We start from the raw sequence: 22,720 nt of genomic DNA, 5'->3' as shown, positions 1-22,720 counted from the left end.
CAGATTTAACCTAAGTTCATTTGGGGTTTGGGGGTTTGTGGCTTATTAGAGTTTCCGACCGGATGTCCTTCCTGACGTAATGAGTCGGCACTGGGGTTCAAACCATCTCGCCCAGGCTTTTCACCTCTGGGCTTGGCGTTCTAATCCTCATAACAATTATAATTATATGTTGGAGAGAGTACCGCGGATGGAAAGAGAGATAAACTGGGAAATAACTGATAAAAATGACCCCAACGGAAGGCCGTTCACCAGATGGTGTGATGAAATTAAGAAAGCATATGCTTAGGTTTACATTGAAAGTGGAAACTTGAGGCACAGACACAAATGTATGGAAACGTTTGGGAGAGGCCTACGCTCTGCGGTGGAATGATGCAGGCTGACCACAACGATGATAACGATGATGGCTATATAAATACCTATCTATCTATCTGTGTGTGTGTGTGTGTGTGTGTGTGTGTGTGTGTGTGTGTGTGTGTGTGTTATATCTCTGTTGTGAACATCACAATTTTTGGTAGTAAATGAGACCATAAGACTTTACTCCAGTTTTAATATCCTGTCGTTGATTTATAGAGTCGTTAGTCAGAGGGTACAGATATCATCACAGGCCTAGGGACTTGACTTTGCCATGAAATAAGAATAAAAAAGTCTATCCAATTGTATCATTTCAAAATATACACTTTTGCAGAAACTAAAATGCTTTAAATAGATGCTGAACACTAGTTTTAGAAAATCATGTTTTTTTTTACAGCATCTGGTACAAATATATTATAAGCTTACATGATAAAAATCATGTCACATGACTTCATATTATTTTGACCGTACAGTAACTGCTCTGCCGCTGAGGGACGACCCCAGTGAAGGTTCAGTGTGAATAGGTTGGGATGTGTTGGTTGAAGTGGGTGCCGTAGGTGGTGAGGGAAGAGGGGCCGGTCTCGAAGCCGTAGGAAAACCCGTTGTAGCCGTATTTTTCAAAGTTGCCATGCAGGTTGGCGTTCCCAAGGAGAGGAGACACTCCATGGGCATTAGCGAGAGCCAGGCCCTTATTAATCACCACGGGAGGCTGGTACACCACCGAGGCACCGTAGCCGTGAGGACTTCCATAGGGAGTTGAGTGACCCACCACCACGGGTCCCTGTTCGTGGTGTGTCACGGTGGTGATGTGACCACTGGGAATGCCGCCACCCAGGGGCCCTGTGGAGGCAGGGAAAGTTGCGTATGAGCGCCTGTGCCTCTGGCCCTGGCTAGCTTGCACAGGCAAGTTGGTACCCTCCACGCGGAAGCCGCCCTTACCGGCCACGTAGTGTTGCGTCTGCAAGTTGCCGTAGGAATCGATATAACTGAATGAGCCACGTACGTTACCGTAGGCGTCACGAGTCTCGTCGCGGGCGGAAGTGCCGGCGTTGTACCCAAAGGAGTACTGGCCGTAGTGGTCTTGGGCGTGGTACTGGGACCGCACGGGCTCCTGGTATTTGGTCTCGAATGAGACGAAAGGAGTGTGCACTGCCGGAGAGTAGACCAAAGGACCATCATGACCAACAAGCTTCTTGCTGACCACGGCGGAGTCTGCCTGACTCACGACAGGGGCAGCGTGACTCACAATTGGACCGACGTGACTCACGACATTTCTAGCGTGACTCACGGCGGGTTCATGGTAACCCAAGACAGAACCAGCGTGATTCACTTGGCCGGCGTTACTCAGAACAGGACCAGCTTGACTCACAATGGGTTCAGAGTGAGTCGAGAAGGAGACATCACTAAAAGGCGTGTAGCTCTGCAAAGAAGCCACAGCTTCGCGATAGATGGTGTTGGCGGCTGCGTGGTCCTCGGGAGCAGGCCCAGCGTGGGGCTTCTCGGCCTCACAACGAGCACTGGCCGCGGCCAGAAGAGCACATACAATCCGCTGAAAAAAAAAATCATTAGACAACTTATGTCACAACCAGAACAGAATATAGCTACTGCCCTGTTCGAAAGTTACGACATAAAAAAAAAAATGAATGGAGGGAGTGGCATGGCACTGACCGCCCCGATGCAAACTCGCCACACACCTAATCGCTTCATCCCACCCCGCCTCATGCGTTCTCGCAACGGTACAAACTCGCCCTTATTCGAATCCGCCCGTATAACGTTACCAATGCAGAAGAAATATTTCAATCATGCCGCCGTTATAATATCCTCTGGTGGTCCATCATGGCTACCATCAACAGATGTCTTTATCTTAAAACAGATGACAGGAAACTGCCTGGGTAGAAAAAAACAGGTTGGACGCTGTTTTTTTTTTTTTTTTTTTTTTTACTTTGGGTAGATTACGGACAACAAAATTTAAGTGTTTCCAGATATCTTTGACTATGTAGCTGCTCACTTATATGAGCTCGAATGGTTTAAAGGTTCAGTTATTTCAATGGACAATAAAAATGTTGATTAATAATATGCTTAAAGTAAAAGTTTTCGTCGAGATGAAAGTGAAATGGAACATTCAGCTTCACCCAAGACCTTCTTATCAAGAGTACTGTAATAATGATGTCTGATGATGGACAGCGTGATAGGCCTTTTGATATTGAAGCAGCAGCAGGGTCACGAGGGCACTACAACCGATTCATTCATGTCTCCGTTAAGAGTGGGAGGGGGACTTCGTTTGGGAGGAAATTGTACTCGGACGAGGTCGTGTAAGGCGAGTTGGTATGAAGACAGATGGTGATGCTGAGTTGGTGTGTGTGGGGGGGGGGAGGAGGGTGACATGGAGTGGGTGGTGGTGTTGGTGTGGGTCTTGTTGTTGTTCTTGGTGTTGTTTTGATGTTGGTGTTGGTGTGGGTGTGGGTGTTGGTGTGGGTGTGGGTGTGGGTGTGGGTGTTGGTGTGGGTGTTGGTGTGGGTGTTGGTGTTGGTGTGGGTGTTAGTGTGGGTTTTGGTGTTAGTGTGGGTGTGGGTGTTAGTGTGGGTGTTGGTGTTGGTGTGGGTGTTATTGTAGGTGTTGGTGTTGGTGTGGGTGTGGGTGTTGGTGTTGGTATGGATTTTGGTATTGGTGTGGGTGTTTTTTGTTGATGTGTTGTTGGTGTTAGTGTGGGTGTTGTGGTGTTGGTGTTGGTGTGGGTGTTGTGGTGTTGGTGTTGGTGTGGGTGTGGATGTGGGTTTTGGTGTTGGTGTTAGTGGTGGTGTTGTGTTGCTGTGGTGTTGGTGTGGGTCGGGTCAGTGTCAGGAGAGTCTATATCGAGGAGACTTCACATTCAACCTGATCCTCTGGTGGGTCTGTGAGCCGAGCGTCACCACGGCCCAACCAGGGAGACGAAGGAGCTATCCAAGAGGTTTCTCATACACAAAACACTGCAAACACTTCATTAATCCTTTCCAGCTTTCTCAACGCACTCTGGATACGTTAATCGGACTCCTGAGGCGTGAGACAAACCCGCCAGGCACTCCTTCACAAGCCGTCCCAGTGCACGCTCCACGCACTCACCAGAATGACCATGACTGCCGTAGCGCCTGTTCAGTGCGACCCACCCACGACCAGGGAGCTGTCTGACGGTGCTGCGGGTGTCGCTCTCGCTGTTATATACAGTAAGAGTTGCTCAAGGCCCTGAACCCGAGTCACAATAACGGCACCGGGGGGCAGAGAGCAGTCAGTCCTCAGGTAAGTGATGGCAGAGACGCGGCGCGGTGAGGCAGGGTGGCAGTTTGCAGGAGTGGCGACTCGTGACGAAGGAAACGTATGGCCTCGGGGTGTGTCTTTTCTCCTATCATTTACTTGTATTTTTTTTTTTTTTTTTTTTTTTGTTTTTTTGAGGGCTGTGTGATTATGATTTCGGCTGAAGTGCAAGTGTTGTGGTGATGATGGTGGCGAGGTGAAGAGCAAGGCCGTGGTGGTACCGGGGAAGATTGAAGTGCTGGTAAGGAAGGTGGAGACGGAATAGAAAAGGAAAAAGAAAAAGAAAGAAGATGAAGAAGAAGAAAAAGAAGAAGAAGAAGAAGAAGAAGGAGAAAATGAAAAAGATGATGACGATGATGATAATGATAGAGATAAAACCGAGCATGATGATGATGATGACGATGAAAAAATTACGAATGGCAGACAAAATACTACTACACCATCACGTGATCACCACCACCACCACCACCAACAACAACAACAACAACAAAAATTACTAATAGTACAATATTGCAACAACAGTAACAGTAACAACAACAACAACAACAACAACTACTACTACTACTACTACTACTACTACTACTACTACTGCTATATGAGTAACTGCTCCTATATAGATAATAAATTTAATAATCTGAAACATTCTCCCTTACTTACCGACACTCGCGCGCCCACACACACACACACACACACACACACACACACACCTTACATAAATCAGGAATGAAAGTGACCAAAACACATGCGTCACCATCATCACCTCGTCAAGGCCACTCAGTGAATCAAATTGTATACCAGTCGCATGGTTTCCCCCCACCCCACCTGCTCTCTCTCTCTCTCTCTCAATCTATTTATCTGTATCTATCTATCTATCTACCTATCTATCTACCTATCTATCTATCTATCTACCTATCTATCTTTATCTATCTATCAATCTACTTATCTAAATGACCATAAATTTTGTGTCACATATTCCTGTTTTATCTTTTCATTAGTTTTCGTTATCCATTCAGCTGCAAACAAATTTTCTTTCCTCCCACATAACAAAAACAGAGGAGGGAGAAAAAAAAATAAAGGCATGTTCGTTCGATGTAAGCCGAGCACAAATAGTTCACTCCTTGACCGCAACGAAACTACCGAAACATGTTATTCATTGCATTGCCTAATAACCCTTGTAAGAATGTTGTGACGAGCATGCCGGACCAATGAATGACGCACAGCACTTAAAACTTAGAGCGAATGGAAGAGGTGGATGCGTACTTGTGTGTGTGTGGGGGGGGAGGATGGAGAGGGTGGTTAGCGCACGCAGGAAGTGGTAGGCGTGAACGAGAGTTTCCGCATTCACATCCCTCCTCCCACGGCTATTTCTCCATCTCTCTCTCTGTAGTTCTCTTTCAGTCTCAATACATAATGCGCAGGGAGTCTGTCAGCGCTTGCCAGGTTGGTTTTGGGGGAAAGACGGGATAGATCTGAAGTGTGTCAGCGAGGTTAATGTGAGTGTACTGTTTGTGAGTGTAGCTTGACTGTCACGAGAGGTGTTCCTGTACTCATATGCTGAATTTCTATTGTTTTCGTGTTAATAAAGTGCTTGGGGTAACCTGTCCAGCCGCGTAAGGTGCAAGGGAAGAAGGAGGGTTTGTGTGAATTGACATTATAGTTGTGTAGGTCTGTAGATTCGTCCTCCAGTTCGGTCGAGGATCATCAGTATGCAGCTCACCAAGCCTGAGTTCGTCTGTGGCTCTCCAACAAGCGCAGCAGCAACCCGAATCAGCCTATCCATGGAAAAGAGTCGCTATAAAAAAAAAAAATAAATAAACATCACGCGCTTTCCACTAACCCGCCAGCACCATTGAAGAAGAATACTGAAGCACGAGAAACTCTATATCACTACACACAGAGCGGGGAGCGAATGGTGTAAGCATTTCTGGAGTTTTTTTTTTTTTTACTTTGGGTAGATTACGGACAACAAAATTTAAGTGTTTCCAGATATCTTTGACTATGTAGCTGCTCACTTATATGAGCTCGAATGGTTTAAAGGTTCAGTTATTTCAATGGACAATAAAAATGTTGATTAATAATATGCTTAAAGTAAAAGTTTTCGTCGAGATGAAAGTGAAATGGAACATTCAGCTTCACCCAAGACCTTCTTATCAAGAGTACTGTAATAATGATGTCTGATGATGGACAGCGTGATAGGCCTTTTGATATTGAAGCAGCAGCAGGGTCACGAGGGCACTACAACCGATTCATTCATGTCTCCGTTAAGAGTGGGAGGGGGACTTCGTTTGGGAGGAAATTGTACTCGGACGAGGTCGTGTAAGGCGAGTTGGTATGAAGACAGATGGTGATGCTGAGTTGGTGTGTGTGGGGGGGGGAGGAGGGTGACATGGAGTGGGTGGTGGTGTTGGTGTGGGTCTTGTTGTTGGCGTGGGTGTTGTTTTGATGTTGGTGTTGGTGTGGGTGTGGGTGTTGGTGTGGGTGTGGGTGTGGGTGTTGGTGTGTGTGTGGGTGTTGGTGTGGGTGTGGGTGTTGGTGTGTGTGTGGGTGTTGGTGTGGGTGTGGGTGTGGGTGTTTGTGTGGGTGTTGGTGTTGGTGTGGGTGTTATTGTAGGTGTTGGTGTTGGTGTGGGTGTGGGTGTTGGTGTTGGTATGGATTTTGGTATTGGTGTGGGTGTTTTTTGTTGATGTGTTGTTGGTGTTAGTGTGGGTGTTGTGGTGTTGGTGTTGGTGTGGGTGTTGTGGTGTTGGTGTTGGTGTGGGTGTGGATGTGGGTTTTGGTGTTGGTGTTAGTGGTGGTGTTGTGTTGCTGTGGTGTTGGTGTGGGTCGGGTCAGTGTCAGGAGAGTCTATATCGAGGAGACTTCACATTCAACCTGATCCTCTGGTGGGTCTGTGAGCCGAGCGTCACCACGGCCCAACCAGGGAGACGAAGGAGCTATCCAAGAGGTTTCTCATACACAAAACACTGCAAACACTTCATTAATCCTTTCCAGCTTTCTCAACGCACTCTGGATACGTTAATCGGACTCCTGAGGCGTGAGACAAACCCGCCAGGCACTCCTTCACAAGCCGTCCCAGTGCACGCTCCACGCACTCACCAGAATGACCATGACTGCCGTAGCGCCTGTTCAGTGCGACCCACCCACGACCAGGGAGCTGTCTGACGGTGCTGCGGGTGTCGCTCTCGCTGTTATATACAGTAAGAGTTGCTCAAGGCCCTGAACCCGAGTCACAATAACGGCACCGGGGGGCAGAGAGCAGTCAGTCCTCAGGTAAGTGATGGCAGAGACGCGGCGCGGTGAGGCAGGGTGGCAGTTTGCAGGAGTGGCGACTCGTGACGAAGGAAACGTATGGCCTCGGGGTGTGTCTTTTCTCCTATCATTTACTTGTTTTGTTTTTGTTTTTTTTTTTTTGAGGGCTGTGTGATTATGATTTCGGCTGAAGTGCAAGTGTTGTGGTGATGATGGTGGCGAGGTGAAGAGCAAGGCCGTGGTGGTACCGGGGAAGATTGAAGTGCTGGTAAGGAAGGTGGAGACGGAATAGAAAAGGAAAAAGAAAAAGAAAGAAGATGAAGAAGAAGAAAAAGAAGAAGAAGAAGAAGAAGAAGGAGAAAATGAAAAAGATGATGACGATGATGATAATGATAGAGATAAAACCGAGCATGATGATGATGATGACGATGAAAAAATTACGAATGGCAGACAAAATACTACTACACCATCACGTGATCACCACCACCACCACCACCAACAACAACAACAACAACAAAAATTACTAATAGTACAATATTGCAACAACAGTAACAGTAACAACAACAACAACAACAACTACTACTACTACTACTACTACTACTACTACTACTACTACTGCTATATGAGTAACTGCTCCTATATAGATAATAAATTTAATAATCTGAAACATTCTCCCTTACTTACCGACACTCGCGCGCCCACACACACACACACACACACACACACACACACACCTTACATAAATCAGGAATGAAAGTGACCAAAACACATGCGTCACCATCATCACCTCGTCAAGGCCACTCAGTGAATCAAATTGTATACCAGTCGCATGGTTTCCCCCCACCCCACCTGCTCTCTCTCTCTCTCTCTCTCTCTCTCTCTCTCTCTCTCTCTCTCTCTCTCTCTCTCTCTCTCTCTCAATCTATTTATCTGTATCTATCTATCTATCTACCTATCTATCTACCTATCTATCTATCTATCTACCTATCTATCTTTATCTATCTATCAATCTACTTATCTAAATGACCATAAATTTTGTGTCACATATTCCTGTTTTATCTTTTCATTAGTTTTCGTTATCCATTCAGCTGCAAACAAATTTTCTTTCCTCCCACATAACAAAAACAGAGGAGGGAGAAAAAAAAATAAAGGCATGTTCGATGTAAGCCGAGCACAAATAGTTCACTCCTTGACCGCAACGAAACTACCGAAACATGTTATTCATTGCATTGCCTAATAACCCTTGTAAGAATGTTGTGACGAGCATGCCGGACCAATGAATGACGCACAGCACTTAAAACTTAGAGCGAATGGAAGAGGCGGATGCGTACTTGTGTGTGTGGGGGGGGGGAGGATGGAGAGGGTGGTTAGCGCACGCAGGAAGTGGTAGGCGTGAAGGAGAGTTTCCGCATTCACATCCCTCCTCCCACGGCTATTTCTCCATCTCTCTCTCTGTATTTCTCTTTCAATCTCGATACATAATGCGCAGGGAGTCTGTCAGCGCTTGCCAGGTTGGTTTTGGGGGAAAGACGGGATAGATCTGAAGTGTGTCAGCGAGGTTAATGTGAGTGTACTGTTTGTGAGTGTAGCTTGACTGTCACGAGAGGTGTTCCTGTACTCATATGCTGAATTTCTATTGTTTTCGTGTTAATAAAGTGCTTGGGGTAACCTGTCCAGCCGCGTAAGGTGCAAGGGAAGAAGGAGGGTTTGTGTGAGTTGACATTATAGTTGTGTAGGTCTGTAGATTCGTCCTCCAGTTCGGTCGAGGATCATCAGTATGCAGCTCACCAAGCCTGAGTTCGTCTGTGGCTCTCCAACAAGCGCAGCAGCAACCCGAATCAGCCTGTCCATGGAAAAGTCTCTATAAAAATAAAAAAAATAAACATCACGCGCTTTCCACTAACCCGCCAGCACCGTTGAAGAAGAATACTGAAGCACGAGAAACTCTATATCACTACACACAGAGCGGGGAGCGAATGGTGTAAGCATTTCTGGAGTGGTTTTTTTTTATTCTTTCTTTCTACGTGTACACCTATAGCGCCGGTAGGCTTTTCTTGAGGGGCCTAGATGTTAGTCGCCCCCAGCCCGTCATGGCGCAGGCAAGTGTTTATAGTGGCGCCATCTTCTCTTTCTGGAGTGTACACTGTAACATTTCTAGACTTCGTTCGAAACTGACTATCTTTTTGGCCTGTCCTTCTAATTTCTTTATAGGATCAAAGTCTATCTATTTGTTTATTTGTTTTTGACCTTGAGCTGCTTCCTTCACTGTTAAGAAAAACTCTCGTGGAAGCTGTTGGGATTTTCATGTTCGGTTCATTGATCCTAGTGATGGTTGTTTAACACATGTTCTGCACTTTGGCCGAGAAAAAACATGAAAACTCGGTAATCTCTCCGTGGCCTTTAAAAATTGTCGTACGGTAATGGGAGACCGAAGAGTTTGCGAAGATTGGGTTTGGAGTCGAAGTGAAAGGAGTCAAGGTTGGAACATTTTTCTGAGTTGGAATTGAAGTCGGAGAAGAGATTGTAACATTTTCTGGAGTTGGAATATCGAAGTGGGAGTGGAAAGGTGGGAGGTATAACACATTTTCTGGAGTTGGAATATCGAAGTGGGAGTGGAAGGGTGGGAGGTATAACATTTTCTGGAGTTGGAATATCGAAGTGGGAGTGGAAGGGTGGGAGGTATAACAATTTCTGGAGTTGGAATATCAAAGTGGGAGTGGAAAGGTGGGAGGTATAACATTTTCTGGAGTTGGAATATCAAAGTGGGAGTGGAAAGGTGGGAGGTATAACATTTTCTGGAGTTGGAATATCAAAGTGGGAGTGGAAAGGTGGGAGGTATAACATTTTCTGGAGTTGGAATATCAAAGTGGGAGTGGAAAGGTGGGAGGTATAACATTTTCTGGAGTCGTAATCGGAGTCGAAAGTCTCCCCCTTCCCCATCAACCCCACCACCTTGACATCAATACGTGAATGCATATACTTTCATCCATCATATATTTTCTATACTTTACGATGGTGAGGATAAAAAAAGGGATTTTTACCCCCCAAACCGGTACTTTAATATGAAACACATCCATAATTTTGCACACGGATAATATGAAAGAAAGATGTGATAAATTGAAAAAAAAATTAAAACACAAATATTACACGTAAGAGTAGTATTTGAGACTAATGATTGGCAAGAAAAAAAAAAAACCAGTCATTTCAAGAAGCAATGAGAGGAAGCGGAAAAGGGAACGAAGAGGGAATAATGAAAGAAATGCAGGTTTTTGTGATGGCGAAGGGAGGAGAGAGTGAGTGAGTGTGTGTGTGTGTGTGTGTGTGTGTGTGTGTGTGTGTGTGTGCGAACCATGTAGGAAACCAATAAGGAAAGTAACGCCACAAACATTTTTTACCCATATTTTTGACTCATAAAGACATAGACGTTTCAAAATTAAAACACTTATCACTCTATCGTCACATTTATTCATTCCACATCACAGAAAGGACGGAAGCGGTAAGCGGCCACTGAAAAAGTCTTTATTCATTATTATACTTGCACACATAATTATTTCTCTAACTCAAGGTAACTTCGTCCTTCGTAGGGTGTTATGTGTGTGTAATGTGTGTGTGTGTGTGTGTGTGTGTGTGTGTGTGTGTGTGTGTGTGTGCTGTAAACCATTCCGGGAGGAGGTGGATATAAGGCACGGCAATACACACAAAAAAAGAATAGAAAAAAAAAGCACACTGGAGAGCATAGGATGTGCGGCGGCAAGGGGAAGTAAATTGATCGGGGGAGATTAAACAGGATGATGCTTTTATAATCCAACCGACTGGCAAAAAAAGACTGGAGGAGAATGAAGGCTTAGGAAACAGACCCAATGCAAGGAAAACTAAAATGCGTAACGAGGCCAAAGAAAACGTTAACAGAAGAGATATGAAGGGATCAAAAGGGAAGGAGGGAGGGAGGAAAAAGACTGGGGAGGCAGAGTAAGGTGAGGATGCAAATGAGCTAGAGAGAAGGAAAGGCGAAATTCGGGTTGTCTAGTAATAGTATCCTCTTTGGGGGTTGAGGAACATGCTGGGGTAGTACTGTGGGGTGTAGGAGGAGGTGGGGAAGGACGGAAGACTGTGGGCGGAGGTGGTGGGGAAGGACTGAAGACTGTGGGCGGAGGTGGTGGGGAAGGACTGAAGACTGTGGGCGGAGGTGGTGGGGAAGGACTGAAGATTATAGGAGGCTGTGGGGAAGGACTGTATGCTATAGTTGATGGTTTTCTTTGGGGCACTAGTGACGTAGTAAGGGGGGTTGTATTGGGTCTTGGAGCTGACGAAGTTGAAGTCATCGTACAGGGGGGCGCCAAGGGGACCAGTACCGGCGGGGAAGGTGGCGTAGGATCGCTTGTACCTCGCCTCGTTCGTCACGTGCACGGGGAGATTGGTGCCTCTCACCCTGAAGCCGCCCTTGCCCGCCACGTAGTGCTGCACCTGAAGCTTCCCGTTGGGGTCGATGTAGCTGAAGGAGCCGCGCACGTTTCCGTAAGCGTCGCGTGACTCTTCGCGCGTGGATGTCCCCGCGTCGTATCCGAATGAGTACTGGCCGAGCTCGTCCTGCACGTGGTACTGGGACTTGATGGGCTGTACGGGCTTGGGCTGAGGCACGGGGGCGACGTAAGACACAGTGGGTTTGTGCACGATGACTGGGGCGCCGATAGCCGATCCGTGGTGTAATGGAACGGCTGGAGTGTTGATAGAGACGACGGAGGGCGTGGGGAAAACAACGGGGCCGCGAAGGGAGTTGACGGCAGGGGCATTGAAGGCGGGGATGGCGTGGGCGCGGTGGCTGGAAACGGCAGGTGCATTGTAGGTGGGGACGGCGGGGGCGTGGTGGGAGTAGAAGACGGGGGCGGCGGGGCGGTCGTCACTAAACCCGAGAGGCGCCGTGCGGTAGCGGTACAAAGTGGAGCTGAAGTCGTTGGTGTTGAAGTCGTCGTCGTCGGCGTACCTACCGTCGCGTGGGTCGTAGTACCTGTTGCCGCGCGCGCTGGCGAAGACGTTGTGACGCAAGCCAGGTTGCAGGTCACGGTGCAGACTTGGGTGCAGGGCTGCATCCCCCCAGCACGCGCCCACCACCGCCAGGGCATAAGCGAAGCGCTGCGGATACAGTAACATTTCCTTAAACTGCAAACAACATCACTGCAAACACCACCAGCATCACAAATATCAACAACACTAATATCATTACACCACAGCACTACAAGCAACCACCGCCATCACCGCGGCTACAAGCACAAGCATGAGTGTCCCGCTGATGCACTACAACCAGCACTACATCGGCAAGGGTCCACAAACACCCATACATATGCAACACTGAAAACGAGGCTTGTTATGCAGATCTATTTACTCACTAGAGAATTCATGTCGGGAGAACGTGACCCACCCAGACGAAGGGAGCTGTCTGACGGAAACACCTCCTCCCACGCAGTTTATACCCGCCCTGACTCAAGGCCCCGCCCGCCACCCTCCCCTCACACCCCCGGGACACTCACACCATCCCAGTTCGGAAACGGAAGCCACGAATGCGACACAAAGAGGCCGAGACCAGCTTGTTCCACCCAAGTGAGGACGAGGCCACGGGCGAGTGACTGCGAGGCGCGGGGTGATGGGGAGGAATGCAGAAACAGGAAAAATGCTAGTTTGTCAAGAGGTGACTGACGGTTATTGTGCTTCTTTAGTAAGTCATGCGGGAGAGGGCAGGATGTGCAGGCGTACGCGGCGGCAGGATGTGAGTAAGAATAATTATCAGCTATTACACGAAATAAATCCGGCGGAGAGTGAAGTGGCATTAGCGCACTGACAGCCTTCCCTCCGCGGCACTCACACGAATTACCTGAAAGGGATAATAAGCTTAATAAGGATAACTTCCCGCGGTTTACATTCCATTAAAACTGACATGCGTGGAAAAAAACTTGCCTCGGGTCATGCAAAAACAAACTAATTACATGACGCTGGAAACAATGAAGGCGTTATCAAGGACCATGCCCCAAACCAACGGGGACCGATCTACGACCATTCAGACCGACCTGTACGACCATTCCAAACCAAATACCAGTGTAGAGGAGACCGACCAACCACCAAGCTAGCAACGAAGAGAATCTGAGCTCGATAGCCAATAGATAATAAGCAAGCAAGCAGTTCAGCGAGCTTGGAGTCCAGGTCAGCAGGTAGCAAAAGAGCAGGTTAGTCAGCCAGTTAATCAGGCTATCAACCAATCACCCAATAACCTTATCAACCTGTAATCCATGCCAGCAAACACCATGACAGCAAGCTAGCCACTCAACTTCACAGAAACAAACAGTCATGCAATACAGCTACTCAGACAGACAGGCAGAGATACAGACACACAGAGAGTTGAACATCCATCCATCCACCAAGCAGACAAATACTACACAAACCTTATTTTACATCAGCACAAAAACGTTACTCGATATAGTTTCCCTTTGCAGCTACTCAGACAGACAGACAGAGAGGCAAACAGACAGAAAGTTGAACATCCATCCATCTATCCATCCATCCATCCATCAAACTGACAAATACCATACTTTTTTTTTAACCATATCATTACAAAAGCGTTACTCAATATCTTTTCCTTTCAATGGGACAATATCTCTTTGACTCTTGGCCTTCTCTACGCCATCAATGCTAAAAGCCCTGACTGTTGTTTCCTTTAGTCCTTCACATTCACATAAAAGCATTCTAGTTTCTTTTTCCTTTCAATGGGACAATACATTTTTTATCGGCGTTCTGACCTCCCTCAAAGCGTCACTAGTGAACACCGTGCCTTGTTTTTACTCACATTAACAAACTCTTTACTCGGTTTCCCTTTTACTGTCATAATTGGATAACATTTTTTTCACCGTCGTCTTTTACTCTCTATAGGACAGTGTACTTTTAATGGCGTTCTGATCTTCCTTACAGCGTCCATAGTAAACGCCGTGACTTGTTTTTTTTTCTTACATCAGCATAAACTCATTACTTAAGTTTCCTTTTTTTCTGCTATAATTGGACAACACCTTTTTCCACCGTCGCCTTGGCCTTCCCTGCCGCCTCCTTTGTATTCGCTGCGTCCACCGCCCTCCTGATGGGGACTCAAGGGTGTGACGCGTCGAGCTCCACCTCCAAGACCCTTCTTATTAGGCGAACCTTGCTCCATATACCCTTCTCCCCCTCCTCCTCTCCTTCCTACCTTCCTTCTTTCAGCCGTCTTTCCCTCCCTCCTTCCCTTAACTCTTCTCTCTCTCCCTCCTTCCTTCATCTCTTATCTTCCTCCCATTCTTCCTTCCGCCCTTCTTTGCCTTTTCCTCTTTCTTCAGTTGTTCTGTTCCGCTCTCTTTCTCACAACCCTCCACTTTCTCCCTCCTCTCATCAGTCTTTCTCTCCTCCCCTTCTTCTCTTAACGCTCTCTCCCTCTTTCCTTCGTCTCCTATATTCCTCCCTCTTTCCTTATGCCCTTCTTTTTCTCCCTTCTTCCTTCAGCCTTTCTCCTCCGTCCCAATTTTACCCATTATCTCCCTCCCTCCTTCCTTCAGTCTTTTTCTACATCCCCACCTTTTCCTTCAACCCTTATCTTCCTCCTTTTCCTGTCTCCTTCCCTCAAGCCTTCTTTTCCTCCCTCGTTCCTACAATCCCTTTCTTTCTCCTCTCCTTCCTTCAGTCTACACAACCAGCTTTGCCGTCATTTCCTTTTCCCTAACCATGGTCATGTTTTAATTTCCTTCTTCCGCCCCGTTTCCTCCTTCACTCCTTCATCCAAGCAAGCATCCGTCAGTTCTTCGTTCCCTGACACCGCTGACCCTCCTACTCTTCTCTCCCGTAAATAGTTCCTCCGTTCATCCGTCCTTTCTTCCATTTTCATCCGCCTATCGTCCTACTTTTTCTCCTCTGCTATTCTTTCCTTCTTCCTTTCTCTGTTTCCACTCTTCCTCTACGTGCCTCCATCAATTAAGCTGTCCTTTTCTCCCTTGCCAATGACCTTTTCTTCAGCAGTTCCTCCTCCTCCTCCTCTTCTCATTGTCCCCCTTCGTCTTCTCCTCCCTCTCATCCCGTGTTTCCCTTCGCCTCCTCCTTTTCCCTCCTCCCCCCTTCGTCTCCCCCTCCTCTTACATGTGTTCTTTTTTTCCTCCATCCTTCCCTAATGGCTCGGGGCTGCAGTGATCCCAGAAGGGGCGTCGCCCGGTGCCAGGAAGGGAGGAGTCGATGCACACGTCTGGGCCATTTGGAAACGATACCCTTACATCCTCCTCCACTTAATCCATGAGGCAAGACAGAAGACACCGAAGACCGAGAATGCTAAAAAAAAAAAAAGAGTAATGTGCGGTTGATTTCACTCCTTAACCACGACCGAGAGACTTCAGAAAAAATACCCTTTCCTCCCCCCCCCCCCAAAAAAAAAAAAAGTTCAGGTGTAGATGATTTGATTTCTAGGATCGTAATAAAAAATAAGCTCCAGATAGAATACTAAAAATAGAAAGAGTAGAAGTGCGGTTGATTTCATTCCTAAAATCAGTTTCTTAGTTACCACGAACCCAGAAACTCCAGATACAATGCCAAAAAATGTAATGATGGGATTGTTTTCATTCTTAACCACGACCAAACTACGTAAGAAAAACTACCGCCCCCTCAAAAAAAAAATGTGGTCTAATTTCTAGGATCAATCTCTTAGCCACAAATCCAGCAACTCCAGATAGGATGCTGAAAATAAAGACTTGTGGCGCGGTTGATTTAGTTTCTACGATCAGTCTCATAACCAAAACTAAAGAAACTCACGAGAATGCCGAAAATAAAGTTGAGTAAGAGGTTGATTTAAACCCTAAAAATCACTCTTAATTACCACGAACTCAGAAACTCCAGATATAATGCAAAAAAAAGATAAATGTGCGGTTGATTTGATTCTATAACCTCGAACAAAAGAGGAAGAAACTCCGGAAGAAGTAACTCCCGAGAATCCTAAAAGAAAAAAAAGTAATGATGGGTTGATCAGCCACGAACTCAGAAACTCCCATGAACGAAAAAAATAGAGGTAATATGTGGTTCATTTAACTCCTGACCCAAGACTGAGGACACTCCCAAGAAAGCCAAAAATAAAAAGAGTTCAGATGTACATACTTGATTTGATTCTGAATATTCTCTCTCTCTCTCTCTCTCCTGAATTGCTTGCACATTTTCTTCTCTCTAACATCCTGTGCTCCCAAGGTCACGTTTAACGCAAAAGAGAGAAGTTAAGGTTATTGGTCTTTTGATTTATCTTTCGTTGGGAATTTCATGACTATAATATCCGTGCATCCTCTTAGCTTTTCTTTTTTTCCTTTATTTTGTCTATAATTTTTTTTTTTTTGTTCTATGGGGTCAGAATTTAAAGTTCTGCCATTTTTTTTTATTAAGTTATATGAAAACTGCCTTGTCATGTCTGCCTCTAACCTTCTTTCTAACTATCCATTTTTCTATTTGTCTTTCTATCACGTTAGAGCCACAAAACAACATGAGTTTCTTTTTTTTTTTAGTAAGAAAACTGTCGTCAATGTTTGGGTTATCTACATGTTCTTTTTTTTTTTTTTTCTTTTTTTTTTTTACAAGGGAGACAGACAGCTCAAAGGCACTAAACAAAGTAGCAACAAAACAGCCCACCAAGCGCTGCTCCATAAACATAAAACAGAACAAGAGGCCAAAAGAGAGGTCAATTTCGGGAGTTATTATTTTTTACTGCACTTTTTGGTCCTGTTATTATAGTGTATATAATTAATTGTAATGTTTCAAGTCTCACCTCCCCCAGATTCCTGATATATTAACCTGCTAATGACGTGATGATGATTATTGGGGTGTTTGGTCTTGGCGCCGCAACTGCAGGGTCATGTGGCGCCGAATATGACATAATCTCTTTTGCCAATGGCGCCGTTTGCATTTTGTGATATTAAAATCCTAAGTGCACATCTATTTCCCCTTGCTCTTCTTTTCCTCCCTCTTTCCCACAACTAAATCCATATCTTCCTCCCTCTTTCCTTCACCTCCTTCAACCATTTTGTGATATTAAAATCCTAAGTGCACATCTATTTCCCCTTGCTCTTCTTTTCCTCCCTCTTCCCCACAACTAAATCCATATCTTCCTCCCTCTTTCCTTCAGCCCTTCTTTTCCTCCTACTCTTTCACAACCCTTCTCTCCCTCCCTCTCTTCCTCCTTCAACCATTTTCTCCCTTCCTCTCTCCATCCTTCAATCTTTTTCTCCCTCCCTCTCTTCTCCCTTCAACCCTTATTTTCTTCATATTTCCCTTCCTTTGGTAATTACACGCTAAGAAGAAAAAAAACATCAACGCGCTCAGTTTGCTGTTTCGGTTATATCTATTTTTTTTTCTTCTTCCTTCTCCTTCCTTCCATTCCTTCTGCTTCCAAGGTCACGGAGATGGAGAGATAGGATTTATCTCTTCTTTGTTTAATGGGTTTGTCCTAAGTCGTCGCTGGGGTAACTTAGCTTTTGCATTTTCACCTCTGCTTGTGTCTTTTTTCCTCTCTCTCTCTCTCCCTATTTCTCGCCCAATTAGGAAGGGGTGCAATTTTACGTTCACTGATTTACCTGTCGGTTTAAATAATGTTTCAATCCACCTTTGTGCTCAACTCTTTTCGTTCACTCCTTTTCTACGTGCATTTATTTATATTTAATACATTTTAAGGTACCATGCGATCATAAAGTCACAGGTAAGAGTAATGTCTTTACTTTATTTTATTTTTTTATTTTTTATTTATCACTCACTCTTGGTTACTAAGTCTTTCCATTTTCTCCTTTGTTTCATATACCTTTTTTTCTCTCCTCGGCTAATTAGGAAGGAATGCAATTTAAGTTCAATGATTTACCTGTCGCTAGCAATATCGTTTTGAATCACCTTTGCGCTCAACTCTTTTCGTTTTCACATTATCTACTTGCATTTGTTTTTCTCACACATCTGAAGTACCAAGCGATCCTAAAGTCACGGGTCGAGAGAGTCGAGACTATTCTGCTTTTATTTTGTCCGATTCCCTCAAAAATCGTTCTCTTGCTCATTTTGTCTTCCTATTTTCTCCTCTGCTTGTGTATGTGTTTTTCTCTCGCTTCTTCTCCGCCAGTTTGTAAGAGATGCAATTTAAGTTTTTTTGATATGCCTGTCGCTAGTAATACCTTTTTAAATCATCTCTGTGCTACACTTTCTTCGTTTACTTATTATCTATTTGCGTTTGTGTCTCATATTTATAGTGCCACGTGATCCTAAGGCCACAGATAAAAAGAAGTAAGATAATATTTTTTTCTGTTTAGTAAGTTCCTTAGAAATCATTCTCTTGCTGCTTTGGTTTTCCCATTTTTTTCCTCTGCTTGTGAATATGTTTTTTTTTTCTCTCCTCCTTTTCGACAGTTTGAAAGAGATGCAGTTTATTTATTTTTTATTTGCCTATCGTTAGTAATATCGTTTCATAAAACTTCTACGCTCAACTCTTTTTTGTTTTCTCATTATCTACTTGCATTGGGATGATAGTATACCTGACATTAACCTGCTAATTACATAATCTCTCTGTTGCCAATGGTGCAGTTTGCAATTTTTTTATTAGAATCCTTAGTGCACATCTATTTTCCCAAGTCCTTCTTCTCCTCCCTCTTTCCCACAACCTTTCTCTCCTCCTTCCTTCAATCTTACTTATCACGAACCCAGACACTTCCAATAATGAAAAAAAAATGTGATATGTGGTTGATTTAATTCCTGAACCAGCACTGAGGAAACTCCAGAGAATGTCGAGAATAAAAGGAGTTGACGTGTTGGCACAAATAAAGTGTCACGCGATCCTCAAGTCACGGGTAAGGAGGGATAAGTGAAGTGGGTTTTTTTCTCTCTCTCTCTGAAGTTCTTTACATATCACTCACTCTTGATCTCTTAGTCTTCCCATTTTTTCCTCTGCTTATGTGTCCTTTTTCCTCTCTTCTTCTCGGCCAATTTGAGATGCAATTTAAGTTCACTGATTACCCCGTCGTTAGTAATATCGCTTTCAACCATCTCTGCGCTCCGTGATTTCTTTTTACATTTATCTACTTGCGGTTTTTTTATTCTCACATTTAAAGTGCCGCGTATTTTTAAACTGAAAGGCAGAAAGAGGAAAGGTAGTTGTTTTCTTCTGTTTAATAAGTTCCTCAGAAATCGCTCTTTTGCTCATCTTTGCCTTCCTATTTCCTCTTCTGCTCGCGTTTACTTTTTTCTTTCTCCTTCTCCGCCAGTTTGATAGTGACGCAATGTAAGTTTTCTGATTCCCCGTCGTTAGCAATATCGTTTTAAACCATCTCTGTGCAAACTCTTTTCGATTTCTTATTATCTACTTGCATTTGTTTTTCTCACATTTATAGTGCCACGGGTAGAGAGAAGTAAGGTTTTTTCTATTAAGTTCTTTATATATCACTCACTCCTGCTCGCTTAGTCTTCCTATTTTCTCCTCTGCTGGCCTCTACTTTTTCCCTCTCAACTTCTCGCCCAATTTGAAAGAGATGTAATTTAAGTCCTCAGATTTGCTCATCGTTAGTAATGCCGTTTCAAATCACCTCTCAGCTCACTTCCGCTGTTTTTTTATAATTATCTACTTGCGTCTACATCCTCCCGTTTTCACTGCCAAGTATGCAATTTTACTGGCAAGGGAGGTTGAGAATGTTTTTTTTTTTTTCTGTCCATATCTTTAGTAAGTTCATTCAAAATCGTTCTCGTGCTCACTTAGCTTTTTTCTTCTTCCTGTTTACTCCTCTACTTTAATATTCTTCCCTAGTAGACACCGACGCTCAAGGGGCCAAAAAAGAATCTGGGACGCCATATGTTATCTGATTTACCCATTTTTAATAACGTCGCAACTACGTCTGCTCTCAAGGCTCCTGAAACTACCTATGCACCCAACTCATTCTAAACCATTCTATTAAATTCAGTTATCTTTAAACCAACGCTACATTCAATTCCCTTTACTTTAAACCACTTCTGTACTTCACTCATTCTAATCCAACTGCCTCTGCACTTAATCCATTCTAAACCTCCTATACATCTACACTCAAATAATTATAAACCATTTAATTACATTCAGGTATCTTTAAACAGCCAGTACACTCAATTCCCTTTACATTAAACCATCTAAAACCACCTCTGTATTTCGTTCATTCTAAACCAACTGATTTTGCACTCAGCTTTCTTTAAACCAATAACATCTGCACTTAATTCATTCTAAACCACCTATACATCTGCACTCAGTTCAGCCCTTCTTTCCCTCCCTCTTTCCCACACCTTCCGTCCCTCCCTCTCTCCTTCCTTCAACCCTTCTCTCCTTTCCTTCCTTTTATCTTCTAACCACTTATGCACTCAAAAAATCCATTCTAAACCCCCTATACATCTGCACTCACTTCATTCCAAACCAACCACCTTCTTCCCCACCCAATTTACTCTGAATCATTCTTTTCTTTACTACTGTCATCATCTACTTCCGACTGTTTTCTCTCATTTTCATCGCCACGTGTTCACTGTTCCCTAAATCACAGTTTGAGAGAGGTAAGTTTATTGTCCCCTGGTATATATAAATAAGTTATCCTCAAAATTATTCTCGTGTTTAGATTTTTTTTCTTTTGTTCCTCCACGTGCATCTATTTTTCTCTCCTTATCGGTTAATTAGAGGGAGATGCAATTTAGTGTTTTATTTTTATTTTACTAGTTTCTATTTACATCATGTCTTCACACTGTTTTTTTTTTCCGTTTTATTATCAGCCTATGTTCGTTACTTGTATTTCCTTTATCCTTCCTTGTTCGATGCCACACGCCCTCAGGTTTACAGGGAAAGAAGGCGAGGATATTACGGATATTCTTTTAGTTTAATTAATATCCTTCTAAATCATCATAACGCTCATCTAGTTTTCTTTTTTCCTTTTATTTTGTCAGTTACATTATTCGTGATTTCTTCTTTTGTTTGTTTGTCTAAGTCTTTCTTTTTTTTTCTTTTTTTTTCTTTTTCTTTTATCGTTTTCTTCTTCTTCTACCTCCTCCTCCTCCTCCTCCTCTTCCTTCTCCTCCTCCTCCTCTCCTCCAGGTGTCCCGCGCCCTCAAGGTCACACCGGGCGGCGCTACGACAGGCCCATCACGAGGGAAGGAGGCATCGCATGTGCACGGCTGGCTGACGGAGGCTCCCGCGACCCTGTCACGCCCCCGAGCACCGGCAGGAAGCCCTTGGGAGGATGAGGAGGAGGAGGAGGAGGAGGGGGAGGAAAGGAGGAGGAGGAAGCTAACAAAAAGGAAAACTAGGAAAATGAATGAAAACGAGGACGAGGACAACACACGAAATATAGGCAAAAGTGATGATGATGATGATGATGATGATGATGATGAGGAGGAGGAGGAAGAAAACGAAGAGGAGATGAGAGACAATGAATGACGACGATGACAACGACGAGACACGAAACAGGCAAAATGATGATGATGATGATGATGATGAGGAGGAGGAGGAGGAGGAGGAGGAGGAGGAGAAGGAGGAGGGGAAAGATGGAGATGAAGGATATAAGAAGGCAGAGAAACCCAATGAGTACGAGGAGGACAAAGGAAGAGAAATAAAACGAAATGAACAAAAAAGAAAAAAAAAGCAGGACAAGGAAGGAAAGGAAAAAATTGAGATTAAAACAAAGATAATAACAACTGTGACTTTGATGACTTCGACGTAACACTCAAATAGGCGAGGATGCTGATGCCGATGATGATGATGATGATGATGACGGTAAAGAGGAGGAGGAGGAGGAGGCACAGTGAAATAAGAAGAGTCATTGTCGATGTTGAAATTGAGATATTTTTTTTCCAATCTCTACGTCACATCCTCTTATCTTGCCCCCCACCCCATCACCCCCTCCACCCCTTCTCTCTCTCTCTCTCTCTCTCTCTCTCTCTCTCTCTCTCTCTCTCTCTCTCTCTCTCTCTCTCTCTCTCTCTCTCTCTCTAACTCATCCAAAATTTACGTCTCTGATTCTCTTTTGTCTTTCGTCTTCGTCTTTTTTAGCATCCTTATATATTTTTCTTAGCAATTTCCTCCCACGTTGCAATCTTCGCCCTCCCTTTATATAACGCCACTTCACTCTCCCTTTGTGCAACCTCACCCTTAACCTCCCACTTCTATGCTAGTCTTCAGCATTACTCTTCATTTTTTGTACATGTTTCCTAGTTGGTATCATCCTTTCCTCGCGTTTCTGTATATTATATTTTTTTCCATCAAGTACTTCACTCCCCCCTTCTTTTTTATATACGTACTTCCTTTCCTACTACGTATCACTCTTTCCTCACGTGTTCTATATATTACATTTTCCCATCAAGTATTTCAATCAACCCTTTTTAGTTACTTCCTCTCCTAGTATGTATCCTTCTTTCCTCACGTCTTCTATATATAACATTCTTTTTATCAAGTATTTTCATCCCACCTTTGTTTGAATCAGCTCACCTCTAATTCCTCTATTTATCATACTCAATCTATTGCACTTTTTTTGTCTACTTTTTCATTCCCTCCATCCGGACCTAAGGCATCCCCTCCCTTTTCAAGCCTGATTAGCTGACCTTCGCACCTACGCTAACAAAAATACCTGAAATAAATGAACAAAACAGAACAATGCATGATAACACAGAGCTCATAACTATTTTTCATGTTTCTTTTCTTGTTTTTTTTTATATTTACTTTAGATATATTTCCGTTACTTAGTTCATTGTTCTGTTCTCGTCCTTTGTTTTAATCGAACCCCTTCACATATCCATCAATGTGTCCTTTTTTTTTGTCTTTTGAACGTTTTTTATC

At 44.2% G+C, this 22,720-nt stretch overlaps 1 protein-coding gene across 1 annotated transcript; it reads right to left on the bottom strand.

The window, feature by feature from the left end:
- Positions 1–517: 517 nt before the first annotated feature.
- LOC126982418 (uncharacterized) lies at positions 518–12,385 on the bottom strand. Its single transcript, XM_050834465.1, has 3 exons — positions 12,273–12,385; positions 10,915–12,018; positions 518–1,900 (listed from the first exon to the last, which is right to left on the bottom strand). Exons 1-3 carry the CDS (start codon positions 12,282–12,284, stop codon positions 863–865), a joined length of 2,154 nt encoding a protein of 717 aa, XP_050690422.1. The 5' UTR covers positions 12,285–12,385; the 3' UTR covers positions 518–862.
- Between the last annotated feature and the right edge of the window lie 10,335 nt (positions 12,386–22,720).

The sequence above is a fragment of the Eriocheir sinensis genome, chromosome 51, assembly GCF_024679095.1.
Source record: "Eriocheir sinensis breed Jianghai 21 chromosome 51, ASM2467909v1, whole genome shotgun sequence".
Classification (NCBI taxonomy): domain Eukaryota; kingdom Metazoa; phylum Arthropoda; class Malacostraca; order Decapoda; family Varunidae; genus Eriocheir; species Eriocheir sinensis.
The sequence above is the reverse complement of the archived record's forward strand: the minus strand, read 5'-3'. Positions and strand labels throughout refer to the sequence as shown.